General features: G+C 43.6%; 1 protein-coding gene across 1 annotated transcript in view; it reads left to right on the top strand.

Moving 5' to 3' along the window:
- The first annotated feature begins 1,354 nt into the window (after positions 1-1,354).
- lsamp (limbic system associated membrane protein) overlaps positions 1,355-19,387 on the top strand; it is a 434,254-nt gene continuing 416,221 nt past the window's right edge. Inside the window, exon 1 of the mRNA XM_070970756.1 lies at positions 1,355-1,569. Coding sequence (XP_070826857.1) covers positions 1,506-1,569 — 64 coding nt within the window. The 5' untranslated portion in view covers positions 1,355-1,505. The remainder of the gene's footprint in view (positions 1,570-19,387) is intronic.

Here is a 19,387-nt window from a genome sequence, read left to right as displayed (position 1 = left end):
ATCTAAATGATGTGTGTGAGTTCACAGTGTGTATATAATTCACACAGCGGGCTGTGAGATGGTCTGTGATTACAGTGTGTTAACTGATGTGACTCACACTGAAGACTGGCATCATGATTCTGTTACTCGACTTTGAAGAACCTGGAAAATGTAAAGATAACTATTAACACACACACACACACACACACACACACACACACACACACACACACACACACACACACACACACACACACACACACACACACACACACAGAGATCATGTGGTCATGAATCATGTGTGACAGCATGCAGTGTGTCTGCAGAAATCATTTACATTTCATCCACCTGACTGATGACTCCAACGTGAAACCGACTTCTCTCTGAGAACCAACAGTCTCACTTCACTGACTGTGACAGTAAACTATATTTTTCATCAGATTGTTTTGGTGGGATTCAATCTAACCTTTGCTTTGTTTCTCTTGTTGCCGGCATATTAGAATGAAAACAGTATTCTTCTCCTCTGTGCCTGAAATACAAATGAACAGTGTGAAGCAGGTGAGGAATGTGAATAAACCCTCCAAACGCAGTCACCTGTGCCATAAGGTCTCGTTTGTGGAAGTGAAACACAGATGGAAACTAAAAGGAAACAAAACTGACAACACAATAAAATACAAATATAACAGTAAATGTAGCTCCGAGCAGCTTGTTCCTTCTGTGTGAGGGCAAAGATCCAAAAACAAGTCAAGTCCACTTCATGTAGTGACATCACAGAAAACACCTGGTGGACAAACTTTCTTATTAGTAGAATTAAATCATCAGTTTTTCTCCCTGAGGATCAACTGCTTTCATATTAACATGTGAGGATATTTCTGACTGTGATCATGACTAAAGCTTTAATGTTGCCGCATTTGGAGATCAAATCTGACCATCAGGTCTGAGTCGAAGTATATTTCTGTGACATGAGTTTGGTCTTCTGTAGATGCTCTCACTGCAGCTGGAGTTCAACAGAAAAACTAAAGCTGCAGCTTGTGTGTCTCTGTGAGAACCGGAAGAAATCTGCTGTGAGGATTTCTTTGGGGTGAAACGCCACACGTGTCTGCACACAGATAACTGGATCTCTGCAGAGAGACCAACTAGACTCTCTTCACTCTGAGCTCTAACAGATATTGGTCCATACGGGACCAAGCAGCTCCTGTAGAAACACTAGGAGGACCTTTTTGTGTTTTAATTACGTGTGAAAAGTAGAAACTGCGGCACTAATATTATCCACACGCAGAGGACTGCCGCTCTCACACACTCTCCTCTGTGGATGAGTGTCGGTAGGGGTCGCTATTGTCCGTATGAAAGCAGCAGATGGAGCAGCGACAGAGTCTCCAGCTCTTGTGTTGAGCAGCATCGTTCAGACTGGGATTTCTTCCTCCGCTCGGCTTCGTTTGCAGCGCTTTCTCTTCTGGAAATTAACCGCTGGAGACGGAGCTTCGTCGGGAAGAGCGCGGAGCTTTTGCAGCTGGTTAAAGGACACCATGCTTTCCTTCTGGATACACACCGTGTGGATCCCCGGCGTCGCTTTCCTCTTTGGATTTCAAGGCAAGGGATCGTTTCATTCTTTTCATTTCATGTCCTGACGTTTTCCACTAGGAAACACCGGAGTTGAGAGGGAATTGACAGCTACCGTGGATGTTTATTGTGCTTCTGTCCGTCTGCCGCTGACTCGAGTTCTGAAGGTATGTGAAGTGACTTCCCTTCCTGAAAACAGCTGACATGACAGAGAGAGCTCCTCATGGAGAAGCCTGACACTTTACAGTCGAGCTGTGTTTGCTCTCAGTCAAGTTAGTGATGAGTGGAGCTGAGCTGATCTGACATCAGTCTTCATGTCCAGCAGCAGTGTGTGACACAGAGAAGAGAGCAGCCTCAGAGGCTGATGGTCCAGCTGCCAGCTTCAGCAGAGGAGTAGAGGAGAGCACCAACATGTGGAGGCTGTTCCACTGTCAGCTCCACTCACACACTGCATTCATTCCTCTCTGATGGAGTGTGTGTGTGTGTGTGTGTGTGTGTGTGTGTGTGTGTGTGTGTGTGTGTGTGTGTGTGTGTGTGTGCGCTTGTGTAAATTGTCAGATAAATTCATTTCTATCTCACTTTTGGTTCTCAGCCTGCTTGAAATACCTTCATGTCTTCACACACGTCTCTTCTCTTTGACTCATGATGTCTGCATCGTAGATTGGATCAGTCAGTCTTCCTCTGGTGCTGCTCTTGTGCTGGCAGAGACTCTTATTAGTGAGGAGTGTGTGTGAGGTGGATGAGACAGAGTGTGTGTGATACACTTGAGTGAAGGGAGGAGGAGGAAACAGTGTGTGGTGTGAAACAGGAGGAAGAGGCAACTCTTGTGAGCAGGAGAGATGATGGCAGCAGGATGAAGAGGAGAAAGGGTGGATGGAGGATGAGGAAGATTTAGTTTTCTCGTCTTCTCTTGTCTGCTTTTGTAATTAAATGTCAGCGATGATGCTCTCCACACTGGAAGTCCAGCGGCTCTGAAATGTGAACGTTTGGTAAAATGATCGATCGGCTGCTCAGTTTGACGTCATGAGGAAATCAGTTTGGGTGAGAAAACACTGTCAGGTCTTCAGGGTCAGTGTTTGAACCAGCAGTGAGCAGTTGGTCAGTTCAGGAGTTAAAGCGTTTCTGTGCTCAGTGGAAATGAAAACACTGATGTTTCAGACCAACATAAAGACCTTCACCTCACGCTGATGTTCCTTTAAATGATAGAAATCACTGGATTAACATCACACTCATCTGTTCATGAGTTTTGTGTTTGTGTGTTTATAAAAGTTGTTTGGATTCAGAACAGGAAGCGAGTCTCTCTGTTGAGGTTATTTTCATGTCCAATGAGCCTGAAGTGCTTTTCCTCCCTGTCATGTCTTTAAACGTGGAGCACTCAGCCCCTGTAGGCCTGAAAAGTGTCTGTAAAAGGTTTTTCTTCTTCACATCCAGCAGAAGCTGGACAGTGTGTTTGCAGCAGCAGTGGTTTGAGACATTTCAGTTCATGTTTTCATGTCTTTTGATTTGCTCTGTGAATCAGTCCGCTGCTGAGCAGGAGCCTTTTTACTGGGAGAAGCTCCCACCTGATCCTCCATGTTTGCTGATTGTTTGTTTTCCAGGATGCTTTTTGGAACAACAGACTGAAGCTCTTGAATCTGATGTTGTTCAGCAGCTTTTCACAGCTTCACACCAGCACAGGAGCTCAGCACATAAACACACATGAAGCACACAGACACACAGCAGTCAGAGTGGACAGAGGGTTGATATGAAGGAGGACATCATGTAAGTTGATGAGTCAGAGACACCAGGACCAGGACAGACCTGAAGTCCAGGTGCTGACTGGACTCACTCGGCTTCTCTTTGTGTGTTTTTCTCTCTCAGTAGTAAATAATGTCCTTTTATGCTCATCTGCTGTTCAGAAGAGAGGCAATGTGATAAGAGTTGAATCAAAGATCCATAGTTTCCCCATAGACCCTGTTTGCTGCTGGCTTTTCAAAGTGCAACCAATGAGCAGGAGAGAGACGGAGGAGAAAATGCTGGAAGAAGTGAACATTACAGAAACAGTTTGTGATCATCAGTGAGATCAACATGAGCAGCGACTGTCAGTGATATTCATGTTTGCCAGTTTCTTTCACTCCACAGTGGATAAAAACATCCTCATCTTCCTCTCGGCTGCAGCTTTAAACAGATCATTTGCTGTAAAAGTTGTGCTTCAGTGATTCTGACATCTTTTGGTGATTCAGTGTTGGTGGGTTCACAGTAGGGCTGGGCGATATGGCTGAAAACTCTATTGTGATATAAGTGTTTTATATTGGTCGATATCGATAATTATTGATATTTTTATGACCTATTTAAAATAAGGATCAGGAGAAAAATACATTCAATTTAAACATTTTTATTTTAAATTTAACCTTCCTCTGATTATAATCCCCTCAGCTATCAAGGCAGAAAGGAAAGGAAATGTCAACACAACCATGGAAAACACTCAAATAAAAAATGTAAAAAAAGTGTAAAAATGTAAACAGAGAGACCTGAGAACTTTTTTTCTGCAGGTTTAGTGCAGGAAGTTCACAAGCTGATTCACCTTCTGCTGAATAAAATGTTTTTAAATATGTGCAGTGTTTTGGAAACATAGCAGAAACTGAGGTAGACTTGACATCTGTAACATACAAACAAACAAACAAACATGATAGACAGCACAGTAACACTGACTGAACTATAAAACCAGCCTAGACATATGAACAACTTTAGTCACTCTTCTTACTCTAAACATACATGAACTATTCAATTATATTTTTATTGCAAGTGTGTTTAAGAAAAAAAAAAAAAAAGTACGTGTAAGAGATGTTTGTAACCTGGCTTCTCCTCAGTGCTCAGTGAAGCATGTCTTTAGCTATATGATATGCCGCTGCCTCCGTTACGTCTTCATGCCTTTTAGATGATTTGTCATCAGGCACTGAAGCAGATACCTCTACCTCAGCTGCTTGTGTGTTGGTGCTGCGGTTGGCGGACGTTGGCGAATACGGCTGCGCTCCAAAGAGTGAGCGCGGCTAAGGTGGTTAAATAAGTTTGTGGTGTTACTGGTCTTGGTGGGGACGACAGTCTTGCATAAGTTACAGACCACATTGGTCTGAATACGGTCCGACTTATAAAATCCAAAAAACTCCATACTGAGCTGACTTTCCCTGTTCTATCAGGGGTTTTATCCTCTGCATCTTTCCTGTGAAGTTCCTCACCTCGGACTCTCTGGAAGATTCATAGTTAGAATCTGGACACTTTTGTCCTTTTAATGGAACTTGTTTCCTCCTGAAGAGAAAGGGGGTTCGTCGTCAGTGAGGTCTCTGTTTGTGTTGCTTCATGTTGTTTTAACTTCTTACAAAGACACTTTACTCTGTCCTGGAGCACCAATGGGACCTGAGAGTACATTTAGCCTTTGATGGCTGTAATTATGTGTGTGTTCTGAATGCCTCCAGGTGTGTGTGCAGCAGCGAGGATGAAGCACTTTCTGCCAAACTGGATGGTTTAGACGATTGGATGAATAGTAATAATAAGTATTATTATTATTATGGCCTGGACCATAAGGCTGCTGTATATTGGAGCTCTTTCAGAGGAAGAGATGGCAGCTGAAAGGCTCGTGCTGCTGAAGGTTTGTTAGGTTAAAGGATTTGTCACCAGAGGTGAACAAAGCACAGGTGAAAGAGCACGAGAGCTCTGTTCTTCATGACTGTGTGTGGTCACATATCCACTGTGATCAAACCAAAAGCTTGTGTGCATTTGGACATCGCTGTGTCTGCAGCTGGAGGACGCTCCCCCAGTCTGTCTGTGCCTCACTCCTCAGGTGAGTTCGCATGTTTCCAGAGACAGAACATCACCTGACCTGAGCTGAACGATGTCAATACACAGTTGACCCTCTAATATTTGACTGATGATGCTGTGATTCGACATTTCTTCCAAACAGAGGACCAGGACTAAAAGGCTGAGGATGAATACATGTAGTTTTATACATGTAGTGTATGATGTTACACAGGGATGGACTCAGGATTTTACTGATACCAGTATTGGTCCTGTGCTCTTATTGATGCTCCTCTGTGATGCTGTCAGTGAAAGAGGAGCCTTTCAGCCATTCAGTCACCGACATGCGGCTCTCTAATGACCTCAGTATGTTTCATTTTTCTCCACATTTTAATAAAATGGCCTTTAACACCTGCAGCAGTAAAGTGTTTGTTTCTGTCAATGAAACAGAAACAGGTTATGGTGAAGCATCCCATAATAAGTGAGGCTGTGAGTAGACGGTGGTGCAGTAAATGAATCCTGACACTATGTGTGACAGTTGGACTGACAGCAGAAGGAGAGGCGTCCTCCCTTCAGCTGTGGTTGTTGTCAGGTGCTTCCAACAAATCCCTGCTGCCTGTGAACACAACAACAACAACAACAACAACAACAACAACAACAACAACAACAACAACAACAACAACAAAAGAAGTTCTCAGTATTATTGGATCAGAGATAATTCATAAAATGACTAAATTTTAGGGAGCACACACGGTGGACAGTGAATTACTTTTGCCTCAAAAATCAGTTCATTTGATTTGCTGACGTCACGTCATCAGAGCGTCTTTGTCAGCAAACAGCAGAGTGCTGAAAGTGTTCGCTTTCTGTCACACTGAGCAAATAAATGACGAGATGTTTGTTTCTGTAGTTTAGAGCCAATAACAATCAGAGGTGAGAGTGTATTATGGGATTACAGGATTAAAGCCTTTTGCTTGGTTTAAGTGTTCACCCATTAAATACATCCACACATGTGCTTTCTATGAATCCTTCATTCAAACAGGTAATCCTGTTGAAGAAAACACCTCTGATACTGCGTCATGCTGCTCATCCACATTTCAGTGACTTTCCCAGAATGAAGATTCTGTCATTTCTCTGGCTGATCAGTGGATTCAGATGTTTACAAAAGAGAGCAGAGGCCTGAAGCCAGCAGTATATTTCCAGTCTGTTGAGCTGTTATTGAATATGTGCCACTATAATAACTGGAGGCCTGTTCATTTCATGACGTCCAGCCGCTGATGAAGGAAGTATCCACATAAATTAGTCACATGATCGAGAACAAAGCTGAGTGAGAAATGCTGCAAATTCAGGCGGACAGCCTGCACTCATTGCACTGATCAAACCAAATAGTCTCAATTCTTCCTTTTTGCCTCTGCAAACAAGCCAGATCTGATTTTGTTTGGAGGACACTGTCGTCCATATGGACCGGACAGACAGCTGAGTCTGGATCTCCAGTTCCACCTGCGTCTCCTCTGACAGGACGTCAGTCCTGTTTCAGTCACATCATGTAGAAATTGACGTGTTGGGACACACATGAATTTGACATGTAGACAGTGTTTGTCCATGTCCCCCCTGCAGTGTGGACACAGTCCTCCAGTGTTCAGGTCATAAATCCAGACTGAGGACAGGAATGGTTGTGTGTTGACTCGTTCAGTCTGTTTCTAGCTGGAAGTCAATGGGCTCTCTGACTGAAGGCAGTGGATAAACAGCTTTGTTCCAATCTGTGTGTGGGAGTCAAAGTGTGTGTGGAGGCCTGTGTTTCATGTTTTTACTCTCACTTTACTCTCTTGTTGTTCAGTGTCACAAACTTTGAGTTTGTCTCCGTGTGTGTGTGTTGGTCCTCTGTGTGTGTGTTTCTTCTCTTTCACTGTGTGATGCCGTTTCTTGACTCATTGTGGTCTTTTCTGTCAGAACGTTGACTTCAGCTTTGGATCTGTTCATTTTTCTGTCCGTGGAGGTGAACTGAGCGTCCTGCAGTCTGTCCGTCCTGCTGGACTTTCACTGCTCATGTCCTCTGCTCGCCTCCTGGCAGTGGGATCAGACTACGCTCTGGTAGATAAACTCCTGCAGGGTCAGAGAAAAGACTTTGTCTGTGTAACGCGCCTCACTGCATTTAGTTGACGGTACTTTGACACATTATCAGGATATTTTGTTCCTGATGCCAAAAACCTTTGGAGCAGAATCCTGCCTCTGGTTCACCGTCATTTGTCTTTTCTTTCTTTCTTCTTTCTTTTCTCTGAACCTCTTCAACCTCTCCTGACCTGCTGTTCTCTGCTCTCTGCACCACATGTAAACTCAGAGAAGAACACATCCATGATGTCCACCAGGGACAGTCCATCATCTGAAGTTGGACCAGTTTTGACTTGCTGTCAGTTCGTTAATTCTGCCTGACTCATTGGCTGGAAGCTGTGTGTGGGTTTGTGAGCCGCTGATCTTCATCACTGCCTCTGAACACAACATCAGGTTTATTGTGTGATTCCTTTGGTTTGTACCAGACTGAAGCTCTGATTTGAAACATCTTTACTTCAGAGTCACACAGCAGCTCAGCTGTGCTGAACAGCCTCATGTGATGCTGTCTCTACCCTCAGAGGGAGGGGGACAATGTCTTTGTCTCAGCCAGAGTCTGCAGGGCTTGTTGTCTCTGCACTGGTTGGTTGGAGGGTTGAACATCCCACATATTCTAAAAGCAGAGGGATGAAATAATGGGGAATTAAGGGGGGTGGACAGAGTTAGACAGCAGACAGACGCTCTGTTGTCTTGTCTCTCATTTCCTCGTGAAAAGCAGCAGCTGAAAAGCAACAGAGGAGCCTGAAGGCATCATCCAGCCTGTGCAGCCACACAGCCTCAGGGAGGATTTAGTGAAAACCAGGGAATGACCTCTTCTTCATTCACCTGTGTAGCTGTGTGCTGTCACAGTTTGAGGATGTTTTCTTCCTCTAAAATCTACACATTTTCCAGCCGTTTCATTTGAGTTTGTAGCAGCTCTATAATTGATGCTGTCATGAATAATTGCTGCTTTTTCCCTTCAGGCTTCTTGGTTAGTCACTTGGTTGTGTTCATGATGATGATCAGCGTGTGTTTGCTTGACGTCTGAAGAAGTTCTAGCTGCTGAGCTGCTGTTGACAGTATTTATGAACGAGTCAGCCTTTAACAGTAATTACCGCTGTTGGAGATTATTGCATTTATCCCATTTTGTTCATTTCATGTCATCACTGGAAATGTGATGGAGCGACTTTTCCAGTCAAGAGGTGAATCAGCGTCATGTCTGCCTCTTCTCTCTCTACCTGTAGATGAGCATTTTTGAGAGGTGAAACGTTGAATGAGCCTGATTCCTGCCAGGTGGACGTCACAGTCACCACAGGAGGCTCCTCATCACTGTGTGGACTCACTGTCAGTGATGTTTGCACGTTCTAGTTTGCTGCTCAGAGCTTCATCTTCACAGAGAAGCTGTTTCTCCTCATATTATCGACTGAAAGATGAAACCCTGACGTGACTTATTTTCCATCATTCTGTCATCACTCACGAGGAGTTCCACGCCTCCTCACCTCTGTCCTCTCATGAGTCACAGCTGGAGTTTACGATGATGTCCTGAAATAGTGCTACTTATATTCTCTGCCTGCAGACCATCAGATGTGTGAGAACAGACAGATTGTTGGTCAGAGGAAGCCAGAAGTGTTATTTCACATTATCTCCTGTGATGTGAAGGACTCACTAAGGAGACACAAAGCAACAGCGAGAAGCTGTTATCAAGTGAAATGCAGCCATGAATCCAGCAGAGAAGAGGAACACTTGGCTGATTTCGCCTTCATGGTCTCATTTGTTGGAGTCTCATTTTCATCTCATGTGGTGTTCACATCACTGTTCACAAGGACTCCTCTGAGAGGACAAACATGTCTCTGAAACGGTCAGCTTCATTTGTTCTTTCTGGAGGCGCCTTAAAGTCACAGTTCAGCTGGATGTAAAGTGCTCACAGTGAAAGTGTTTCATGGCTGACAAACAAATGACAGAAGGTGGATCTTTGTGGGAAACATGATGTGAAGAGAAAGAACACCTGAAACCTGAGAGTGAAATCTTCACAGTCTGCCTCCTCTTTTTCTGTCTTTCAGGTAAGAGAGGCCAGTTTGACCCTGCACTCTGTGTGTGTGTGTGTGTGTGTGTGTGTGTGTGTGTGTGTGTGTGTGTGTGTGTGTGTGTGTGTGTGTGTGTGTGTGTGTGTGCGTGCGTGCGTGCGTGCGTGCGTGCGTGCGTGTGCAGTGATGAGGACACCACCTCCTGACCTCCACACTGGACCTCAGCAGAGACAGTAAGACTCTACATTCAGAGTGTGTGTCAGTGTCAAAGCTTGTTGAAGACTGTTTTGTGTGTTGAGTCAGATCACTGAGAACTGACCTCCATCATTTCCATCTGCAGTCCAGAGCTGAGTGACACCAGTGTGTCACATGAAGCTCTATAATCTCTCAGCTGTTGTCACAGTGCTTTGAATTGCTGTGTGCTGGACTGATTTAACACACGCTCTGTTCAGAGGTAGAAGTCGGCGTCTTGCCTCAACTTACGTTCCTGAATGTGCTGATGTGTGTAAAAATGATCAAATCCTAATTCCTGCTCTGCGCTCTTCAGCCAAACACTTTACATTTCTGTCTCTGACACAGCTGTTGCCTTTCCTGAGGTGATCACACACCATGGAGACACAAAGATGGAGCTTCAGAGAATCTCTCTCTCACTGCGTTTTCTTTCTTTGTCTCTTTGGCTTTCCACCATCCACCATCACATCGACCTCCTCATGCAGCTCAGTGACAAACAGGCTTCAGAGTTAGATTGGGGCTCCACTGACTGCTGTCTAAGTAGACAGTGGTGGGAGCTGCTGTGCAGTGATGGTTCTGGTCTTTTCTCTGTGTTGGATGAAGAAACCTGGTTGGGTCAGAGCTGCTGTCTCTGTCGTCTGTGAGGGAACAGCCGGTTCCTAAATGTGCTCTGAAGCGTCACATTCGCTAAAGATGCAGAAAGTTCTGAGCAGCTGGACGCCATGTGGATGCAACAACTTCACACTGGATGCTGAAATGTCTTGTTGTTCCTCTCCCAAATTATTTTCTTTATATTTATTCTAATGATGAGAACTGATGAGAGACAGGAAAACAACAAACAATGACTGCATCCCATTCTTTGTCAATGATTTACTGCTCCACAAACCACTGGAGGTGCTGACAAAAGACAGCGTTTCATTCATGGAACAAAGTGTGACGGTAGCTTATCTGAAGCCAAATTGCTTTTGCCGCTGGACAAATAAACATGGTGTTGGACCAGTCTGCTCCATCTGCCCTCTTATTACTCCACCTGTATGTTATTACCCAGTCTGGGCCTCGTGTTTGTCTCGTTAATCTGAAGCAGCAGCAACATCTCAAACTCATGTATATTTAATGAAATGGCCGAGTGTTTAACAGTCACAGATTCTCCACAGAGCAGTTGAGATTTACAGCAGTGGAACTAAATAACAAGATATTTTTGCTTCATTGATTTATCAGCTTTGTGTTTCCACGATCAGACATGACCGAGCTGATAATATTCTGATTCTTCGTCACATGGTGTCACTTCTGTTGCATTGATCCGCTGCAGGTGGTCATAACTGGAGCTTCTCTTCTTTAATGAGACTCAGTGCTGCTGCAGCCGTGTGAGCTGTTTTCTCATCAAATATTTGACGTTTTAACTGTGACTTTATTCTAACGCTGAAACGTCTCCAGAAGAAAACCTTGTTGAAGATGAAGAAGATGATTCTTTGATCACTTTTATTTTTGCAGCGTTGCTCACATCAAACAGGGAGAGTGTGTGTGAAGAGGAGCACAGTAACACTCTGTCCCAGTCATTGCAGCATCAGATCAGTGTTGTGACTTTTTATGGCTTTCAGACGTTAAATAAAGCAAATTAAAGGGAAATTAAGCTCCAACAAGCTGCTGTGTTCCACTATTAGAATGATTTCATCAACAGAAACACAACATCAAGATTACAACATCAGTTTATTCACATGTTCATCAGCACTGCCTTCTGTGTGTGTGTGTGTGTGTGTGTGTGTGTGTGTGTGTGTGTGTGTGTGTGTGTGTGTGTGTGTGTGTGTGTGTGTGTGTGTGCGTGTGCGTGTGTGAGAGAGACATCTGCTCTACAGTTCAAGTGTTGCAGCACCTGCTGGATGATTTTAATGGCATCCTGCCAGGCACACTGTGTGTGTGTGTGTGTGTGTGTGTGTGTGTGTGTGTGTGTGTGTGTGTGTGTGTGTGTGTGTGTGTGTGTGTGTGTGTGTGTGTGTGTGTGTGTGTGTGTGTGTGTGTGTGTGTGTGTGTGTGTGTGTTGCAGATTTCTACCTGCTTCATTCTGTAGTTTCTGCTTGTGTTTTCTCTCGAGCTCACAGTCCTCCTCACATTCTGCTTTATTGGTAATTATGTTGTGATGGCGTCCCTCGCTGTGTGCGTCATGTTGATGTCGTGTCTCAGTGACATGTGTGTGCTGTGTTTTGTTGTGTACAGCTGTAGTGGAGAGTCGTTGCCTCTGGCAGCATCTCTTCTCTGCTGCTTGGATTCATTCAGAGATTCCCAGAGAGCAGAGCATCATCAGTCAAACACAACTGTGTCACCTTGTGTTCCTCACAATGGTTCAGTCTCCTCTGACACGTTTCTCTGACTGTCATTTATTTACTTTCACACAAGGTGAACCTTCACTGATGACAAACAGCTGAACATTTCACTGAGCAGCTCATTGTTCTGTCTGGATGTTGAACACTGAAATGACCAACAGAGACATTGTTTAGACTGACGGCATCATTAATGTGGCCTTCACTGAGTCAAGTTACAGTTTCACTCTCAGACTTGAACAGTGTTTTTTGAGGTCAGTGGGGTCAAACAGTGGAGATTATTGTGGGTTTGTTCCCTGAACCAAAGCACCACACTGATGACTGACTGTCAGCAGTGACACATTCATCACAGTTTATCTAATGTGTTGTGAAAGTCATCAGTGTGATATTAGAGCAAAGTCAATGATGGTCAAAGCAGCTATTTGCTAGCATGATGCATCTCTGCTAACTGCAGTGATGTTGTTGTTTCACAGTAATGGATTCACTGTGTCACATCATGAACAGAGCAACTCTTCAGTATCAGCTGAATGACGACCATGTTTCTGCTGCTCGCTGTGACTGTGGGTCATTAGTCGGTCTGGTTCACGGGTCGTGAAACGTTCAGGTGCAGCTCAGTAGACTGATGTCGTCTCTTCTTGGACAGGTCTTGAGACGAGCTGTCAGTCCATAACCTGACTGTCCTCAGTCCATATCTGCAGCCTCCGTGCTGTCGATCCTCTCACACACACTTTCATCCATGAGGGGATTCAGCTGTCTAATACACAGTCAGTGAGTGACAGTTAGGAAATATAGTGTAATAATAATATTAGCAGTCAGTCCACAGCCTGACACTCACCTGTTCACTTCTGCACTCCAAACCATTACATCCATTACACACAGAGTCCAGTGAACACACAGCTTGTTGATACGCACACACATTTCACATCACACCCCCTCACTCGGGCTTTAGCTGTGTGAGTACAGCAGCTAAATTAGCATAATAAATTGATCTCACACTCTTCATCCAGCCTGTACAGCCTCATAGCTCCAAAGCTCCAACCAACTCTTCATCTTTAATGTGTCCCCTGCTGTCAGCATTGTTAGCATGGCTGACCACTCTGAGCACAACATGAATCAACTTGGCATTGTTTTCAACCCTGAGGACGTTAATAGCTGCAGATGGTGACCCTAAACACCAGCAAGCAGCACTGAGAGTTGAAATCTTCCAGCGGTATTGTTCGGAAACATGATTTTGTCATAAAATAATGTCCGCGTCATGTTTTGTTTAACGCTCTGATCGGCCTGCTGCTGGTGTTCAGTTGTAGCAGATGGTTAACACACAGTGGGTGGATGGAGGACTCTGGAGGTTCAGCTCAGCTCCTCCACTTCCATAAAGCCAACTAACCTGAAACTGAAACCAAAGCACAGACCGACCACTGATTTAAAGTCCTACTTTCCTCTCCTGCTAATGATATTGACTTGGATTTTATTATTCACAGTGTGAACTGCATCCCCTGCTCACACAAATAACTGTTATTTGGATTCATTGGAAATCACAACACAGCAGAGATTTAGGGAGGTTTCATTTGCTGTTAGTGTATTAAGAAGATTTTCATGTTCGTGAGGAAATCAACAGCTGGAACAAACACAGGATCAGCATCTGTGTTTAAGAGCAAACTGAACTCATCAGAGATCATCTCTCTCCTTTGCTGAGCTTCATGCTCCTTTACAATAAAAACATCACCTGACAAGCTCTTGTATAGCATCGTAGTTTTCTCTGAAGAGCTGACTTTCTTTGTTTGTCTGTGAGATCAGACTGAAAACATTTACTGTCCAAAACACACACAATCCAACTCCAGGCGTAAACTGTCGGTTCACCCAGAACGAGCTGGAAGTTTATTTTAAGCATTAAATATGTGGACACATTCAAAGGAAACATGAGGAAATAAAATATATGATCTGGTGATTAATATGAAGGAGAATTGATGAAATGAAAACAACATTTGGACAAAAGTTTCTCTTCTAACGCAGCTCGTAGCTGAAGTGTTGTCAGAGAGCTCAACACATACAGATCCCAGACAACAAAAGGTCACGTTCACTGTGAAAGGAGCCTTTTATGAGTCTGTAAGTTTCTCAGAAATGTTGCTGATCAATATCAGAGCACATTTCTGCTCCCACTTGTTTTTTTCAAGATCAAATCAGAGAATTGCTCCTTGTACTCTGGATCTCAGTAACTGGGCTTGCACAGCCTTTGTTGACCCTTTGATTGGATGGAGTATAACTGAGAGGACCATTAGGTCTCAACTCTTTGTGCTTCTCTGTGTTTCATTGCCATAAAGACGCTGACTCATGACACAGACTGAGACAGGCGTCCACACATCTGCCAGTGAACTGATGCTGTCCTTGGCTTCTGTGGATCATCCACTCCACAACTTCACTGACATACTGTAAATGTGACGTGTTCTGGGTGGATAGATAAGCAGGTTTGGGAGGTCAGTGAGTGTGATTTGAGCCACAGCTGCATACAGTTTCATTGTTCTGTCAGTCAGCATGACAGCATTTCAGCAAAAGAAAAGCAAACATGTGGCTGCATGAGTTTGTTTCTTGAGCGCTGCTGACTTGCAAGAACCAAACTTTGGCTAGAAACTATTTCCAAATGCAAACTGAGAGCAGCTCGTATTGACATAAATGTCTTTGCTGAAGACACTCTGGAGTGAAAGGTGTGTCTTGTGTGACCTGGTCGGTCTGACATTTCTGTCCTGCTCATAGCTGAGACCCTCCAAACAATCAGAGAGGAATGAGAAATGATTTATGTTGACACTAGTTCCAGTGTGTGATCGTGCATGTGTGGACAGTGTGATGCACTGTGCTGCATTTTCTGCTTCTCTTTTAATGTGTTGAGTGAAATGCTTTGGTGTGGCTCTTGGCTGTGGTAATGAGCTCTGTCACTGGGAAAACGACGCTCAAAGACAGACTTGAAAAATGGTAAAGGTTGGAAGGGAATGATGCAAACCTGCAGAGACACAGAGAAGAGGCTGAGAGACGTCGGCAGGGAGAGAAACATTCAGGGTATTTATCAGTCTGCTCATATAGCAGTCTGTCATCAGCCTCTCTTCTGGTTTTCACCAGGGTTATTCACTGCTCTAGAATCAAGGCCAGATCAGGGCACATAGGAGGTAATCCAGTTGCATTAGTGATCAGGGTTTCTCACAGCTTCTCACCAGTCGCCCTTTAACAGCCGCCTTTCTCCCCACTGACTGAATGCTTTGGCTCAAATATGAAACCAGCAGGTGTGATTTCCTGTAGTTGTTCATCTCAGAGCTGCTTTGGAAGAAAAAATGGTGTTCTGTCACTCTTCCACATAAAGAAGGAACTTTCTCAGCCTGAGCTATCAGAACATGACCAGTGTGTACCATGCTTTCTGTGTGCAGTGCATGCTGGGAGAGGCTGCAGCCCCCTGTAACCCTGAAATAGAGCTTTAGAGCATGAACAGATGGATGGACTGAATCAGGAAGTGTCTCTCTCTGGTCTTTGTGCTACTGTGTCCCACAGCAAGCTCATGAAATACTTGTTGTGCATGTTTGGGGTCAGTGTTGTGGTTGGGATCAGAGTGTGTGCAGTCTCAGAGGAAGGCTTGCTCAGCAGAGTTCAGTTTAACGTTGTGTTGAAACTGGAGACAACAAAAGGAGACAGGAGACAGACAAAGAGACATTGAGAGGAGACGCAAGAAGGAAGAAAAGACAGACCTTTGTGAAGTTGAGTATGAACAACTTCAGTTTTATGGTTGTTGCTAAATGTTGCTTTGTCCAACTGTCAGTATCTCTTAGAATTTGAAAAGAAATCTTGATTTGTTGATTTACTTTATCTTCTGATTTGTTGTTTAACAGGAAATAAAGGATCATTAGTGATTTTAATGTTGTCTTTAATGAGTTTTCAGGAGCTTATTTCCAGTAGCTGTTGTTAAAATGTGATTTTTCATTGAGGTTTAGAGCTGATAGGGAAGGTTAAATGTCTGTGTACCAATTTGTGTTGTGAGGTGTGTTATTCAGGAAAGCAGCTGGACTGAAGGCTTTCTGTGAGAGATGTTTTTTAACCTGCCTGCTCTCTAAAATAGCAACGGTCGTCTACAGAAACAGTATTCAGGTTGCGTTAGTAATGGTTGATTTAAAAAGAAAGGTCTTTAATGGGCATAGTCTTTAAAAAATATACAGCAAAGCTGCTTCAGTTATAAAAGATTAAGTGAAATTGAAAGTTTGTCCCTCACGTTCCACCATACTTAAGTAAATCTGATGCTTGGATTGTTGCTGTGTGACTTCCTGCCATCCAAATACCTTCACCTCCATCAGCACAGGACACAGAAAACACAGCAATAAGTCCTCAGTGAAGGAGGACAGAAGTGTGTTTGTCTTAGGAACAGACATGAGCCTTTAAATGGACCAATGAAAATGTTGCATGTGGTTCTGGCGTCCTTTAAGTCTGCAGATTAAGTGTTAATTAACAGGACAAATGAAGCGTGGTGGAGATATTAGAAGGATCCTGCTGCAGGTTATCAACAGCTGCACACACACACACACACACACACACACACACACACACACACACACACACACACACTAATCTCTGCATTTTGAACTTTGCTGTTTAATATTATGTTGAATAATACACAAAGACCTTGTTATACTTTGTTAATTTGCCCATTTAAAATTCTGTTTCTTTTTCAGAGTATTAGTTACTCTTTACCTGATACTTTGAATAACTAAATGTTGAGTATTGAGCAGCAACAGACTGCATGACGATCATGAAAGCATGGTGACAGCTGGACAGACAGTTGGCTGCTCTGAAGGACGAGCGCACGGGGAGTTCAGGCCTGGCAAGCAGAGCCGTGCTCTCACAAGAGTTCCCCTTACCATGAGTACAGACTGATTTATGGAGGGGACCTGGAGCCAACTGACAGGGGGGCTCATTATCCAAACATGGATGATAAGTTCATCTGAACAAATGATGATAAGAGAGAAATCTAGAGCATGAAGCTGAAGAAGAGGCCTGTGCACAAGAGCACAGACGTGTGTGAGGTTGAAGCTTCCCTGTTAGACGTCTGCAGGGAGTCAGTCAGCTGAAAGGGAAGGTCTTCATACAGACAACAAGCAGTTGTGGAAGACAGCTGGAAGCATCACCTGCCTTGTTAGAGCTGTTGCCATAATTAGTTTAAAATGTATTTTTGCTGTGCATCATAAAGTTTGTGTAACCAAGCAGAGCAGACAACACACACTGAGGAGTTTTGAGGGATGTGTGGGCTTCAGGTGCACCTCTGCCAAGTCATATCTGTAAAGTGAAGAGAAGAGCTCAGAACAAAGGTGTGAAATCCACTGACGTCACATGAATACTGACATGTTTTGTCAGTTGTCATTCAGTCTTTTTCTGACATTAATCAAAAAAGAATATGATTGGATGACAGCCAATGTGAGTGGGTTGATGAGAATATTGTAGGATAGACCCATTGTGCTTCCATGAATGAAAAAGAATCATTTACAGACGTTACAATACGTGCTCTGCCACTGACTCCAACATGACACTTGTCTTGTTGATGGATCACTACGAGTCTTATAGAGACTCCACAGAGAGGCCGTTCACTGAAACTGTGCTACACACACATGAATATTCATGATGAGCACACACAGCATGAACGATGACGATGGAAACCACGACTCATATCTGCAGAAATAAAGTGGAGAGAACAGACAACATGACTTCAGGTCAACATATGTTCTGCTAGATACTAAATAGAAATTGTGTTTGAATCTCAGTCTTCTACAAACTGAGTAAAGGCTGCAGGTTACAGCAGTTCAGCCTCACAATTCAAATGCAGCAACAACAACGTCTGCTCTTTTTTCAGTGACTCCTTTTCTCCATCACACCTTAAAGCCATGTATGTTTGTGTGACTTCAGTTTTAAAAGAATCCAGGCCGTCGTTCTCTGTACTTCATGGCCTTTAATTGAGACCGTTGCTGCTTTCATATTGTCTCTGGGAAGCAGCTGTGTCTTCAGGTCTGCAGAATGATAATAAAATATGGATGCATTGCTTGCTCCCCTTGTGTAGCCTCCTGCACAGCCCCTAAAATACTCCATTATTAATATCAATGCAGAATCTCCCACTTGGTGGGATCATGTCTCATCTATATGTCAGGTCCTTCTGCTCTCAGCCAGGCGGGACTAAGCTGCTTCTCTGTGCTAAACCTCATTCAACCTCTGACATTTCACCATTTTCACTGGAGATGAGATCTGCAGCAAAATGTTATCAGCATTTAGTAAATATTTCACACTTCAATTTCAACATTTAAAGGCTCACATTCCAGTTTATACAGTGATAATTTCAACCCCTTCGGAAAGAGAGACATTGATCAAACTCAGTGCTTGTTGTTGTGCTCAAGTGAGATCAGATGTGAGAGCTGTGGCGTGACAGCAGAAGGTAAAGCAGATAAGACCCAGCTGTTCTGTAGCTGCACGCCTGTAGATGAGGAACAAACCATTTCAGCAGCCCTGACTCTCAGAAATGATGTTTGTATTTTACTAAATTGTTGACTGAAGTGACTGAAACAGTAAATTTATGTAGAGCGGGAGCTGCAGGGATGTTTTTCAGGTGGATGGTGGTTATACAAAGTGCAGGACTGTGACAGCAGAATCCAGGGTTCAGGTCCAGACTCCTGATTGTGGTTAGATTCAGGCAACAAAAGTGCTTTGGTTAAGGTTGGAGAAATATTGTGATTTCAGTTAAATACCAATAAAAAATTGAAGTCTCCTCTCTCTGCTGACGTTTTCTGTCTTAAATAGACCTTTCTCTTTCTCTGACACATTTATATCCATCCAATAGTTGAACTCTGGTCTGTTGAAGCTTTAGACAAAATATGAAGAAATATCAGCAGAAAGTCGGCTGAACTAGAGAGGAGCAGTGCTGAAAACAGTCTGTCAGGAACAAATGAGGAGGTCTTACCCAGTTTCTTGAGCTGGATCTTGTGTCCATTTTGGCTCAGTGAAGATAGAGGAGTGACAGTGAAGACAGTTGTTGTCTTTCACAAGTGGAGTTCAACTTGAAACTGTACTGTAGTCTCAGAGTTGTAATACTTTCTGATATAGATCTTGTTGTTGTTACAGAAGATAAATCTGTAAATGTAGGGATATGTTGTATTTTGTAACAGCTGAGAGTTTGTTTCCACCAAATACAGAGACATAGTCCTCAGTTCAGGTTGTCAGATGGGAATGAGGTTTTTCTGAAGAGACATCTTATAGAGCCAAGATGTTCACGATGATGTCACATTCTAGAATGATGGTCATAGCTGAGCGTTCTCATCATGTGTTCTAGCTCCTCCAAATTCAAACAATAGGGGGCGCTGGGGCTCTGCCCCACCAGCTGTGGAGGGGAAAAATATCTTTGCGTTTATTTAATCAATG

Source organism: Chaetodon trifascialis, chromosome 9 (genome assembly GCF_039877785.1).
Source record: "Chaetodon trifascialis isolate fChaTrf1 chromosome 9, fChaTrf1.hap1, whole genome shotgun sequence".
In the NCBI taxonomy this organism is placed as follows: Eukaryota; Metazoa; Chordata; class Actinopteri; order Chaetodontiformes; family Chaetodontidae; genus Chaetodon; species Chaetodon trifascialis.
Note: the sequence above shows the minus strand (reverse complement) of the source record. Positions and strands in the feature narration are given on the sequence as shown.